The 12168-nt window shown below is 32.8% G+C and overlaps 1 protein-coding gene across 3 annotated transcripts in view; it reads right to left on the bottom strand.

Annotated features, from left to right (window-relative positions):
- Positions 1 to 9252: 9252 nt before the first annotated feature.
- Positions 9253 to 12168, bottom strand: part of LOC108347491 (ribonuclease II, chloroplastic/mitochondrial) — a 34072-nt gene continuing 31156 nt past the window's right edge. For all 3 annotated transcript variants that reach the window (XM_017586767.2, XM_052868403.1, XM_017586768.2), the window contains 2 exons: positions 10818 to 11042; positions 9253 to 9923 (listed from right to left, as the gene is read on the bottom strand). In XM_017586767.2, coding sequence (XP_017442256.1) covers positions 9798 to 9923; positions 10818 to 11042 — 351 coding nt within the window. In that variant the 3' untranslated portion in view covers positions 9253 to 9797. The remainder of the gene's footprint in view (positions 9924 to 10817; positions 11043 to 12168) is intronic.

Genomic DNA, 12168 nt, shown 5'->3' with positions numbered 1-12168 from the left:
CCCGCGGATATCCACTACCCGCAAAAAATAAAAATAAAAATTTAATTTATATTTTATTAAGTTAAATTTAATTAAAATTAACATTAATTTATATTTTATAAGGTTAAATATAATTAAAATTAAATTTTAATTTATATTTATTTTAATATATATTATATTTTATATATTTTTTGTAATTTTATTATAATATTTTATAAAGATATACTTTTTTAAATATTTGTGGATATCCGCGGATATCTACGGATATTCGTGGGTTTTAAATTATACACAGATATTTTTTAAACAGATATCCGTACAAATAACAGGTCAATTGGTGGATAATTTTTTTGTCGGATCGAACTGCGGATAGGTACTATAACCAACCGTTGCCACTCTTTCTTTCTTAAGTACAATTAAAGATTTTTAATTTCTACTCCACTAACATCTTTTACGGAACAATATAGGAACGTGAAAATAGTGGGCACAGAGAAGGGATTTAAAAAGAAAAAGAAACAAATGTAAATGATAAAGAGATTAAGATTTTAAAAATGTGTCAAGCAAATTAAATATGGATAATAGGATAAAATAATAATGTAAATCATCAATAACTTAAAATGACAAAAAAAAAATCACCGATGAAAACAATATGGGATTTTAGGAAAGTAAAATTCATAAATGGCAAAAACTCATTGAAAGGAAGAATTGTTCGCCATATAACAATGGACATTTTGATAAAACATAATTCAAAAGTGACAAGAAAAACCAATAAAAAGAATAGATGTCGCCAAAATAGGAATGAAGATTTGAGGAATTTCTCTAGTACATTATTTTCTTATAGTTATAGTAAATGACTGGTGGGCTATGATTTGCATTTGGAGGAATCTTTATAATTCGAAGTATTAAACGAGTTGATTTAATAAAGTTGAATTAAAATATATTCTACTCAATTTAACCTATCTTTTGACAATTAAAAAATTTGGTGATTCGGTTCTTCTTATGGGTAGTGTATTAAGTGATGTGATTCATTTAGATATATAATTTCTTGTTTCATCTTATTTTATATTTATAGTAACATTAAAATAAATTTACTTGACTTATCTATTTATAATAATATAATAAGAATATTCATTTATTTAACTAAATATTAATCATAGTTAAAAAATTATATAACAAAGAGAGGGAGTAAAAAATTAAGTGTTAAATAATATAATTACACAAATAAACAAAATAAGTATTAAAATATTATTCAACATCATTAACCTTAAACAAATTAAAATGTCAATATAATTAATGCATTTTATGCTAACTAAAATACATCATACCACCCGTCAGTTGCTTCCATTATTCGATCCTATGATAGTAGTTATTTGTTTATGTTTAAATCAAAGTCATAACCACAAATGTTTTGGAAAAAGAAATGAAAAGCATCTTTTGTGACAGGGAAACTACATATTGACATTGTAATTGCTACAAGTTTTATATAAAGAGTATATATCGTACAATGTTTATATTAGAACATAAGAAAAGGAAAAACAAACATGTGATCTTATTAACTACAATTCAATCTTATCTTTCTTTTACTTATCCAAACTCTACTTATCGAGCATTCTCTGTATTTGATTTACATATATATCCCACTGTGGTTAATGAGAATAATTATCGTTTTCTCTCTTTCTCTACGTTACATTCCCTGTTGTATTCTCTCTCAATCACCTACCTAGTGCTAAAGTGGTATCAAGAGCAAGGTTGCGAACCTGGTGGATCAGTTCAAGACGATCAAGAAGATGGCCGGCGTAATACATAGTAACCTCCCTGTGTTTGATGGAAAGAGGTTCGACGACTGGTGCGTTAAAATGGACGCCATTCTTGGTTTTCAAGAGGTGGACGAGGTAGTCAAGAAGGGCTTCAAGGAACCATTGAAGGGTGACTCTGAAGAGATGAGGCGACAATATAAAGAGAATAAAAGATTAGACTGCAAGGCCCGAATGCTTTTGCACCAATGTGTGTCGGCTGCCATCTTCTAGAAGGTGTCGAAAGCTGTTACGGCGAAGGAGGTTTGGGATATCCTACAAGAAGGATATGGTAATTCTGGCAAGGTGAAGAAGGTCCGTTTGCAATCCCTATAGAGAAAATATGAGCTTCTATGCATGGGGGAGCAAGAAACGATGGTGGAGTACATTGGCAGAATTCAGATCTTGGTGAATGCTATGAGAGCATGCGATAAGGTTGTGAAAGACAAAAAGATTGTCGAGAAAATTTTGAGAACGCTGACGCCCCAATATGAACACATTGTTGTGGCTATAGAAGAAAGCAAAGATTTGGAAACGATGAGAGTGGAAGAACTACAGAACTCCCTCGAAGCGCATGAACAGAGGTTGATTGAGAGAAAGAATGCATAAAAGGATGCGGTGCAAGGAATAAATCAAGCGTTGCAAGCCAGAAATGATCAAAGCTTCAAGAGCCGAGGATCTGGAAGAGGTAGAGGACGGACACGCGGTGGCCGAACGAGTGGTAAAAGCACAAATTTTTCTTATCAAACCAGTGAAGACGATGGAGGTGAGCATAATGAGGAAAACAGTAGAGGAGGAAGACAGTTTCGAGGCAGAGGAAGAAAGGACAAAAGAAGTGTTCAATGCTACACCTGTAACAAGTTCGGGCACTACTATACAGAGTGCTGGCACAATGAAGCCGCGAAGAAGAACAAGAATGACGAGGCAACGAACCTTGCTCAAGAGGCATGTGATTCGGAGTCCGATCTTGTTGTGCTAATGAGTACTATAGAACGAGTGGAAGAAGAGTTATGTAGAGAGATAGTGCGGGACATGTGTGAATGTGTATATGAACATGTGTTGCAACCGAGAGCAACGTAGATCTGTGTCACTGTGGCATAGACCACGTGTTGTTGCTGTCAAGTAAAGATAGGCATTCAGTTGATGAAGAAACCGAACGGGTGTCATCTTCAAATGTAGCAGAAGAAGAAAACGAATGGTTGTTGTATTCAAGTGCAACTAGTAAAGAAACTAAGCGGATGTTGTCCTTTAATGCAGCTGATGAAGAAGTCGAACGGTCTTCAATTGCAGCAGATGTTGAAGAAGTGTTACCTTCAGACCGAACGGTTGCTGTAGAAGAGATGTTGTCATCAGACCGAACTGTTGCTAAAGAAGAAGTGTTACCTTCAGACCGAACGGTTGCTGTAAAAGATATGTTGTCATCAAACCGAGCGATTGTTGAAGAAGAAGTGTTATCTTCAGACCGAACGGTTGCTGTAGAAGAGATGTTGTCATCAGACCGAGTAGTTGCTGAAGAAGAGGTGTTGCCTTCAAACCGAACCGGTGTTGAAGAAGTGGTGTCGTTCTCAAACCGAACGGGTGGTAATGAAGAAACCGGACGGCTGATGTCTTCAGATCGAATGAGAGTCGATGAGGAAACCGGACGCGAGTTTTCGTTCAACCGAATGGGAGCTAACGAAGAAAGCGGACGGTTGTTGAACCGAACGGATGTTGATGGAAAAACCGAACAATTGTTTAACCAAACTGTTATTAACAAAGAAACTGGACGAGCGTTGCACAGGTGTCAAGAACTGGAACATGTGTTAATGTCTACGAGCCATGCAAAAGACGATAATTGCTGGTATTTAGATACATGATACTCCAACCATATGACAGGCAAGAGGGAATGGCTGATAGACCTGGATACAAATGTCAAAAGCAGCGTGAGATTTGCTGACAACAGCATGACCATGGCTGAAGGAGCTGGAAAAATTCTGAACACACACAAGGATGGCCGATCAATTTACATGAACAATGTGTTGTATGTTCCAAATATGAAGAGAAATTTACTGAGTTTGGGACAACTACTTGAGAAAGGCTATACAGTGTCAATGCAGCAAAGATACATAGAAGTGTTTGATGAAAGACAACGTTTAGTGATCAAGGCTCCTCTTGCTAGAAACCGAACGTTCAAGGTGAATCTAAGTGCTGCTAACGTTCGGTGTTTTGTTGCTGTTAACACTGAGAATGAAGGATGGTTATTGCACTACAGAGTCGGTGATAGGCGGAAGAAGAAGACGAAGAGATTCATCTTCTTCCACCACCTTTTAAAAACAAAGAGATCCACCTTTTTACCCCCTCGAAAGGGGAAAGGTACAACCCCGGATTAGCTAAGTATAGCCAAAAAACCATACTTAAAACATACCCACCATCACACCATATGGTGGGTTCAACACCGTGACTCTTTCACTAAACTAACAAATGATCACGGAAAACCATTATCGCTCTTCTCATAACCCATCCTCTTCCCTTGTGTCACACATGTGAAAGAGAGATCCTAACTTTAAGGGTATCACCGCCACCACACTAGATCACTTCCTACTCTTGAACAACATCACATAGGAAGGGATAATCGATTATCATCCTAGATAATCGATTATTTCCGAAACCACACTCAAAACCAATGCGTAGGTAATCGATTATAACTAATGATAATCGATGCCGAATTGAAACACATCCTAGACATGATTCAAGAATTCAAAAATACATACATCAACCCTAGATCACGTGGAAACATAGTTAACACATCGTACATGCATTCAAGCATCACATAGCCATGTAAACATACTCAAACACATATAATACATCCCTTGAATCATCCAGATCCAATCATTGACATGTTATACCCCCAAAAATAGGGTGCAAGAGTCTCCGATAAAAACACCAAAATAGGATTTTCGATCAACCAAACTAACTAAGCATAATGCTTACGAATGAGAAACAAGAAGATGAAAATTCTCCAAAACAGAGCTGGTGATGCAAGGCTATTTTCTCCCAAAATAGACTCTGATTGACGATCCGAGTGATTAAAGTGAAGAACCATACGTCTGGAAACCTACTATCCAAAAATCAGCCTGATCCAACGGTGAACGACTTCAAAACAACGGAAACACCAATGCCAATTTTATGAAATTCTCCAAAATAGAGCTGCTGATGCGAGATTGTTTTCTCCCACACTAGACCTCTGATTGATGATCCAAATAGTAAGAATTAAGAACCATAGGTCTGGAACCCATTGTTCAAAAATTGGTCCGATCCAACGGTGAACGACTTCACAATGACGAAAACAGCAGTGCAGGTTATATGTTATGGGAAAATTACTTCTTCTCTTCCTTTCTCTCTTACTTGGTTTTTCCCTCTCTTCAAATGACTCTAATGTGCCATACTAATATAACCCATCTCCACTAAAACAAAGTGAGACATAATGGTCCACATTATTTGGCTTATTCTCCACATAGGAAAAGATCCTAATAACCCAACACTTACGACATATATTTGCATGGAAACCCCCAAACATCATAACTTTATCCTCCTTTACCATCAAACCCCCTGTTGGGATAACCCAACAAACCATACATACATTCATAGGGAAAACCCAACACAAATATTACATAATCCATATGTCCATGCATACACAAACTCTTGCCCAACAATAGCAACATATAATCATAATCATATAAACATGTATCAACAAGGATTATCAATCCAAAATAACCAAGAACACATATAACATATAACAATAAACAAAAAAAAGGTAAGTTTCCCCATATTTTGTTCAATTATAAGGCTTTATCTACAACCCTCAAACACTACCAATCTTCTTTTACACTAAGAGTTTCCCATTGCTGTATCTTCTTCTCCCAAAACGTCAATCTCCTTTCTTCCTCTATTTTTCTCTCTTTGATTTAGAGTTTCTAGGTTTTCTAAACACAAAACCACCTCCTTTTCTATATCTTAATATTTATGAATCACTCAACTCTATATCTAATATCTTCTCACTTTTAATAATACTTTTTATTCTAATTTATTATAATGAGTTTATCAATAATATATATTATTATTATCTAGCCATAATATCTAATGATATACAATAATATCTAATATATAATTTAAAATATCTACAATATCTAACAATAATATCTCTTTTAAATATTTAAACCCACCAAAATTATAACTAAGAGCACCGGTAATAATCAATTTCTACTAATTAAACAATTTTTTTTATCTGTCACATCGGTCAAATACTATACTAGTTTTTACAAATTTTACTTTCAAATCCACTCTCATCACCTCCAAATCTCCTTAAAAAACAACAATCAAGTTACTCTCAAATCCCCTAAAATCCATCCACTCACTCTCCCCTAAATACATCCTCTAAAGTGAACACAACCTAAAGATTTTAGACCATTTAAGAGAATTTACATCCTTCCAGACATACCCTAAAAAAACTCACTATTCTTCATGGTGAAAGATTCATATTGATGTTAGAAAGAGGCAAACTTTCTTAATTACACCATAATTTATCTTCAAGGAGTCCAAAATCTTCTATGTTATCGTTAACTTACAAGACTTTTTATATTCGTACTTAGATAAAGCATAAATTAGAGTATACATTGCTTTGTTGTTCAATTACACAAGGTTGACTCTTTTTTTGTCCACTCACTAACACAAAAAAGACTTTTTACGTTTGGTGATTTTGACTTTCTACGTTCAGTTTAGTTTAGATGTAAATTTGACCGATGTAAATTTAAGTATGTTAAAATAAAATATCTAAATTTACGTACATAACATACTTAAATTTATGTCTGGTACAAATGGGCCACACACAAATTATGGTCGGTAAAATATCTAAACCCTAAAATTAATATCTAATAAAAGATAAAGAAAAAAAAATAACCATGCTTCATAATACGCATAACCAACAATGCGAAAGGGAGAAGATGATAAATGAAAATAAAACAACCTAGCCTCTGAAAATAATGGAGGGAAAGAGGTTTTCCATTGAATCGCATACCATAGTAGAAGAAACGAAAGAAAAAGCACCAATAAAGGCCCTTCAAGGTTTGTAGTGCTTGTGCAACGTGTTTGAAAGGTGGTTTATGATGTGTTCGCAAGGTGGTTCGCGAGTTGTGAAGAAAAAAGGGGAAGACATTAGTGAAAAGAAGGAGGGTTTGATATTTAAGGAAGAAAAAGCAAGAAACAAGCACCAATGGAGGCCCTCCAAGGTTCACATTGCTTGTGTAACATGTTTGCAAGTTGGTTCACAAGCTATAAAGAAGAAAGAGAAAATGTAAGTGGTCGTTAACGTTCATAATGTTTTATAAAAGGAAGCAAAAGAAACAAAACAAGCACCAATGAAGTAGTGGTTGTTACTGTGTTTGTTCGCGTTGTTGTGAAGAAGATAATGAAAATTAAAGAGACATGAGGGTTAGATATGCAAAGATTTGTGTTAGTTCCTTTTCACTAGTGTGAAATAAGTCTTCCATATCTAGCATTCAACGTCAATATTGAAAAAAATCAACATTAAAAATGACTGGTGGTATTGTTATAAATAATTCACCTATTTAGACATTGAAAATGCCCATATTCCAACATCATATGCTTAATTGACATCAGAATTATTAGATTCTAACGTCAATTAACATTAGAAAGTAACTCCTAAGACGTTATATAAATGCATGAATCATTTCAACTTGCACAAAAATGACCCTTTGGTTGTCAAGAAAGCAATTAGACTTCTGAAAAGTGAAATTCCAACGTCAATTTAGGTAGGAGTTTTACTTTTTGGACGTTATGTATCCTTTAAATTTGGTGAATTTATTAAAACGTTTGGTAGGTAGTTGTAAAATTTACTCTCTTTTAGACGTCATATATCTTATATTAGAGGTTAAACTTTTTCTCCAATATCCTCGTATATTTGACATTGTACACTTACTTTATTGAAGTGAATTGTTGATATTATTATCATCTTAAAGTGAATAATATATTTGTTTTTACTAACTTTTAGTGATGTCAATGAGAATAAAATTCTCATTTTGTTTCATTTACCAACAAAGGGTGACTATCAATATATGTCAATTACTATCATATGTTACTTTCAACATCTATTTTTCTCCATTACGAATTTGTTTACCGACAATTTAAAAAAGGAATCACATTTTTCTATACTAGTTACAATAACTTGCAAGTCACTTTCACATTTCTTATATCTATCACCTATTCACAACCTAACAAGACATGTTTTTCTTCCTAGTTGTGTATTTATATATCAAACCTTAACATGACAATTATAAAACCAATTCAAAATGCTATCCTATGTGCTTCTTCAAGTAAGTATCAAATACTTAAACAAATACATTATAACATAAACATATGTCGTGCCACATTGTTTACATGAATAAAATAAAATTCCATATACATGTTATAAAATGGTGATCATAAATCTCTTCTAGCGAATTCCTTTTTTATTGCCACAACCTTCACAATACCATGTTAGACAACTTATCCATTTCACATAATAAAGGTATCTATGTTAATAAAATTACTTATAATAAAATTATAGTTTGAATTGATTTAAAAATAATCCAAAAATATTTAATAAAAATATAAATTTTAATAAAAATATTATTATATATAAAAATTAAATTTAATCTTAATTTGAAAAAGACATAATTATTCCACTTTTAAAAAATATTAAAATTATATTAATTAAAACAATAAATATAACAATTAAATTGAATATAAAACTAACAATAATACTCACTTATACGTGATATTGTCACTACCACTGCCACCATATACTCTAACACAAAACTGGCTTGACACATGAACTTTTTTAAATATTAAAAAATAAAAAATAAAAATAAAATAAAAAACAAAATATACCATTAACGTTCTTAATACAATACTAACTGAAAAAACTAAATTAAATCAATTTTTTCAAAAATCAAAACTTAATTAAGATAAAAAAAATTGAAGAACCAATTTGAGATATCTTACAAAAATTAAGACGGAAACATATTTAAACCAATACATAATAATTCTCCGAAAACTCAATCCGGATATCAAATTCCCACCACCCACCTTTATTCCAGAACAAAATTTGCATCAGTCTATTTTATGGGGTGCAGGAAGAAACAGCCGCAAGGAGCCGAAGGCATGTTCAGAAGATTTAGATTTATTTTAAAGTGAAATGTACATGTAAAATGAGAAAACCGAGTGCAGGAAGAGTCATCCTTATTATTAGTGAAGTAGAGAAAGTTAAAAAGGTACCTATACCTATAATAAGGTATCCTCTATTTAAAGTTATAAAATTGTATATGCAAAGTTGCTAAAAAAGTCAACGAACATTAAAATACAAATACATGTTACAAAAATGTTTATTTTATGTTTTGTTCCATTCACCAAAATTCAATTTTAACCAAAGTAATCTACAATCAAGTTCACAAACTCCCATCTATATACACATAGAAATTGTTAAAAGAAACAATATTTAACATTTGTGATTATGTTAGTAGGAATAATCTACATAATCTCAAAACTTGAGGATGCAAAGCCCTTGATGATCCATTATAGAGGTATGAGTAACTGGGAGTAACATACAAATTACTTTACCATGCCTTTTGAATAAAAGAAAAGAGAAAAAAAAAAGAGGCTGCTTTTGGTTACATGTATGCTGCTAATACCACACACCAAATCAACAGAATGAGAAAATGTTTGGAGGACTGTACACTAGCAGCTGGATGAAGGCTTGATATGTCGGTTCTAACTTCCATAACTACTCTGCCAGAAATGGCACTTAAAGATGTGAACAACTTGACAGTTTCAAATAATGAAATTCTGGCAATGAAGTATGATCTCTTTTCCATGCAATTGACGAGAAAGGAGGTTTGCATCCTACCAGCCAAGATGAGGGATGTGGAGAGATGCTTACCCGTTTTGAATAAATCGCTGAACAATGATCAAGTCTATTCAAAATCCTATCTTAGCTCACTCTTTTACAACCTCCTTCAGAAAAAGAATATCATCACGTGGATGCGCTTCTTCCACTTTAACTAATACTTCATCCCCTATCTGTGATCCAACAGGGACCCAGGCAGAAGCTTGAAATCCAATCTGCAAACGAAAATCACACTACGAAGTAAAAAACAATAGAATATCACAATTTGCATCTTCGCTCCATATTAAACATGGGGCAAGACACCGTTAAAAGCAATATCTACGAGGACTAAACATGACCATGTAATATCTGCATTATGATACCAAACCACTTTTAAAATCTGCATTATTTGGATAATAAGGCATTTATTTCGAAGAACCTTTTCTCATTGAAAATATTTTTTATCAAACTAAATTTTCCCAAAAACCACCCTTATGAAAAGTGTACAATGGCAAAAGTAATGTCTCTTAAGCGCATCCTATTAAGTAGGTTTTAAATTTATCTCAATCCTAAAAAACTAACTTATAAACTGAGTTACTTCTACTTCTAAATTATAATTTGGTCTTATTTCACGTTAAAGCATTAATATCTCGTGTGTAAGACTAGATATTTGTAGGTTGGATTCTATAGCATGTGATAAGCCTATCAAACTTAGGATATACATATTCCATCATAAATAAACTATAAATTTAACTCAATCTCACAAAACTAACTTGTAAGATGAGGATTTCCCCCACTTATAAACTGTAACCAAATTTCAGATAGTCATCAAATAAAAGTAGTAAAATTTGATGATTAGCCTCCCTATGATCTTGTTTTGTATTCTACTACATCTGGAGAAGTTAACCTAAGAAATTATTCCATCATTCATATCAAATTAAGAACATTGAGATTACAATTTTCCGTAGATCTCAAAATAGTAAAGTCATCCATAACTAATCACAGATGCAGCTAATTTTAGGAAGTTAGCAATTTATATGCATTATACACTGAGATTTCCTACTGCAACAACCAACAAATAACATGGACAGCCACATAAATTACATAATGGAAACCGGCCAAGTGCTTACCTCCACCAGCAATAGAGCTGCAATTCGATCTTTCAAAAATCTAAGAACCAATGCACGATACGATTTCTCTTTTGGTTGTCTTCGTAAATATTCTAATATCCAGTATCGAAGACTGCTGTTGCAGAGTTTCCTCACTGTTCTAACATTCTCATTGATAACAGCTGCTATCCCTTCAAGCTTACCAGCTGTAAAGGGTGGAAGCTCGCCTCTAAGGAATGCCTTTACCTAAAGAAAACAAACATTCCAGACAATGAAAACAGAGATAGAAAAGTGTCTTTAGAATAATAACATACCAAGATGGAGTAGTGTATTTCAGTAACACGCAAATCCAATTAATCAAGTTTAAAACATAAATTGTTATAATCAAGTCTTCTAGGCTGTATATTTTGCACAAATACACCTAACTAATACACCTATGACATCGTTACATACAAATAAACCAACGGCATAGTGATTCATTCAAGATAACCCAAATCGGTATCACTCAAAAGATGATTCGAAAAAGGAAAATAAATCATATGAAAAGTTGCGAGCACAATAATTATGACTATGGAATGGAAGTACTTTAAAACTCACTAAATAGCTGATTTTGTTGAGTTCAGCTACATCTAAATCTAAATAATAAAATGGTATCCAAGTCTATTTTAGATCCATTAAAATAATCATTTACCACATTATCCATGAACCAAGACAACAGTGTTGAACGTGAGAGTGTATTGGAAAAAAAGTACCCAAGTCTTACATTGATTATAGATAAGGGTAAGTATACTCTAATAAAAGCACAGAAAGAAAGTACAGAATAGGGAAATGAAATAAATCCTCAAAAAATAAATGAGAGAAGGAAAATATAAGAAAACAAAAACAAACATAACAAGAAATGCAACAACGCTATCCAGTCTTTTGGGTAAGCATACATTCAGTCCCTTGAAACAACCATGAACAAAGCATCTAAGAGAAGTGGATAATATCGAGACAGATATACTGGTGAATAGGCTGTGAAGGCATAAATAGTCTGACAAATAAATAAACCCCTTTCATCGACAGTATAATCCTGATCAACTAATATAGTCTTTTCAAAACAACCAATAACTATGGTTTTAATAACAACAAATCAAAGTTTTAATGAGCTCATTATTGAAATATAGATGTAAATATTGCACATTTACTGTACAATATATATAGATTGATTTAATAATAAATATAGCTTGTTTGTAAGAAATCCCTAAAATTAAGGGTTGGGATTAGAGGTTTATTTGGTAGATTTGCTCTTGATTTAGATCCTTTTATTACTATTTCACTTTCCTTTAAATACCAATGTATTTTTTCTTTTTGATAAAAAAGGAAATCATAA

Source organism: Vigna angularis, chromosome 9 (assembly GCF_016808095.1).
Source record: "Vigna angularis cultivar LongXiaoDou No.4 chromosome 9, ASM1680809v1, whole genome shotgun sequence".
Taxonomy (NCBI): domain Eukaryota; kingdom Viridiplantae; phylum Streptophyta; class Magnoliopsida; order Fabales; family Fabaceae; genus Vigna; species Vigna angularis.
The sequence above is the reverse complement of the archived record's forward strand: the minus strand, read 5'-3'. Positions and strand labels throughout refer to the sequence as shown.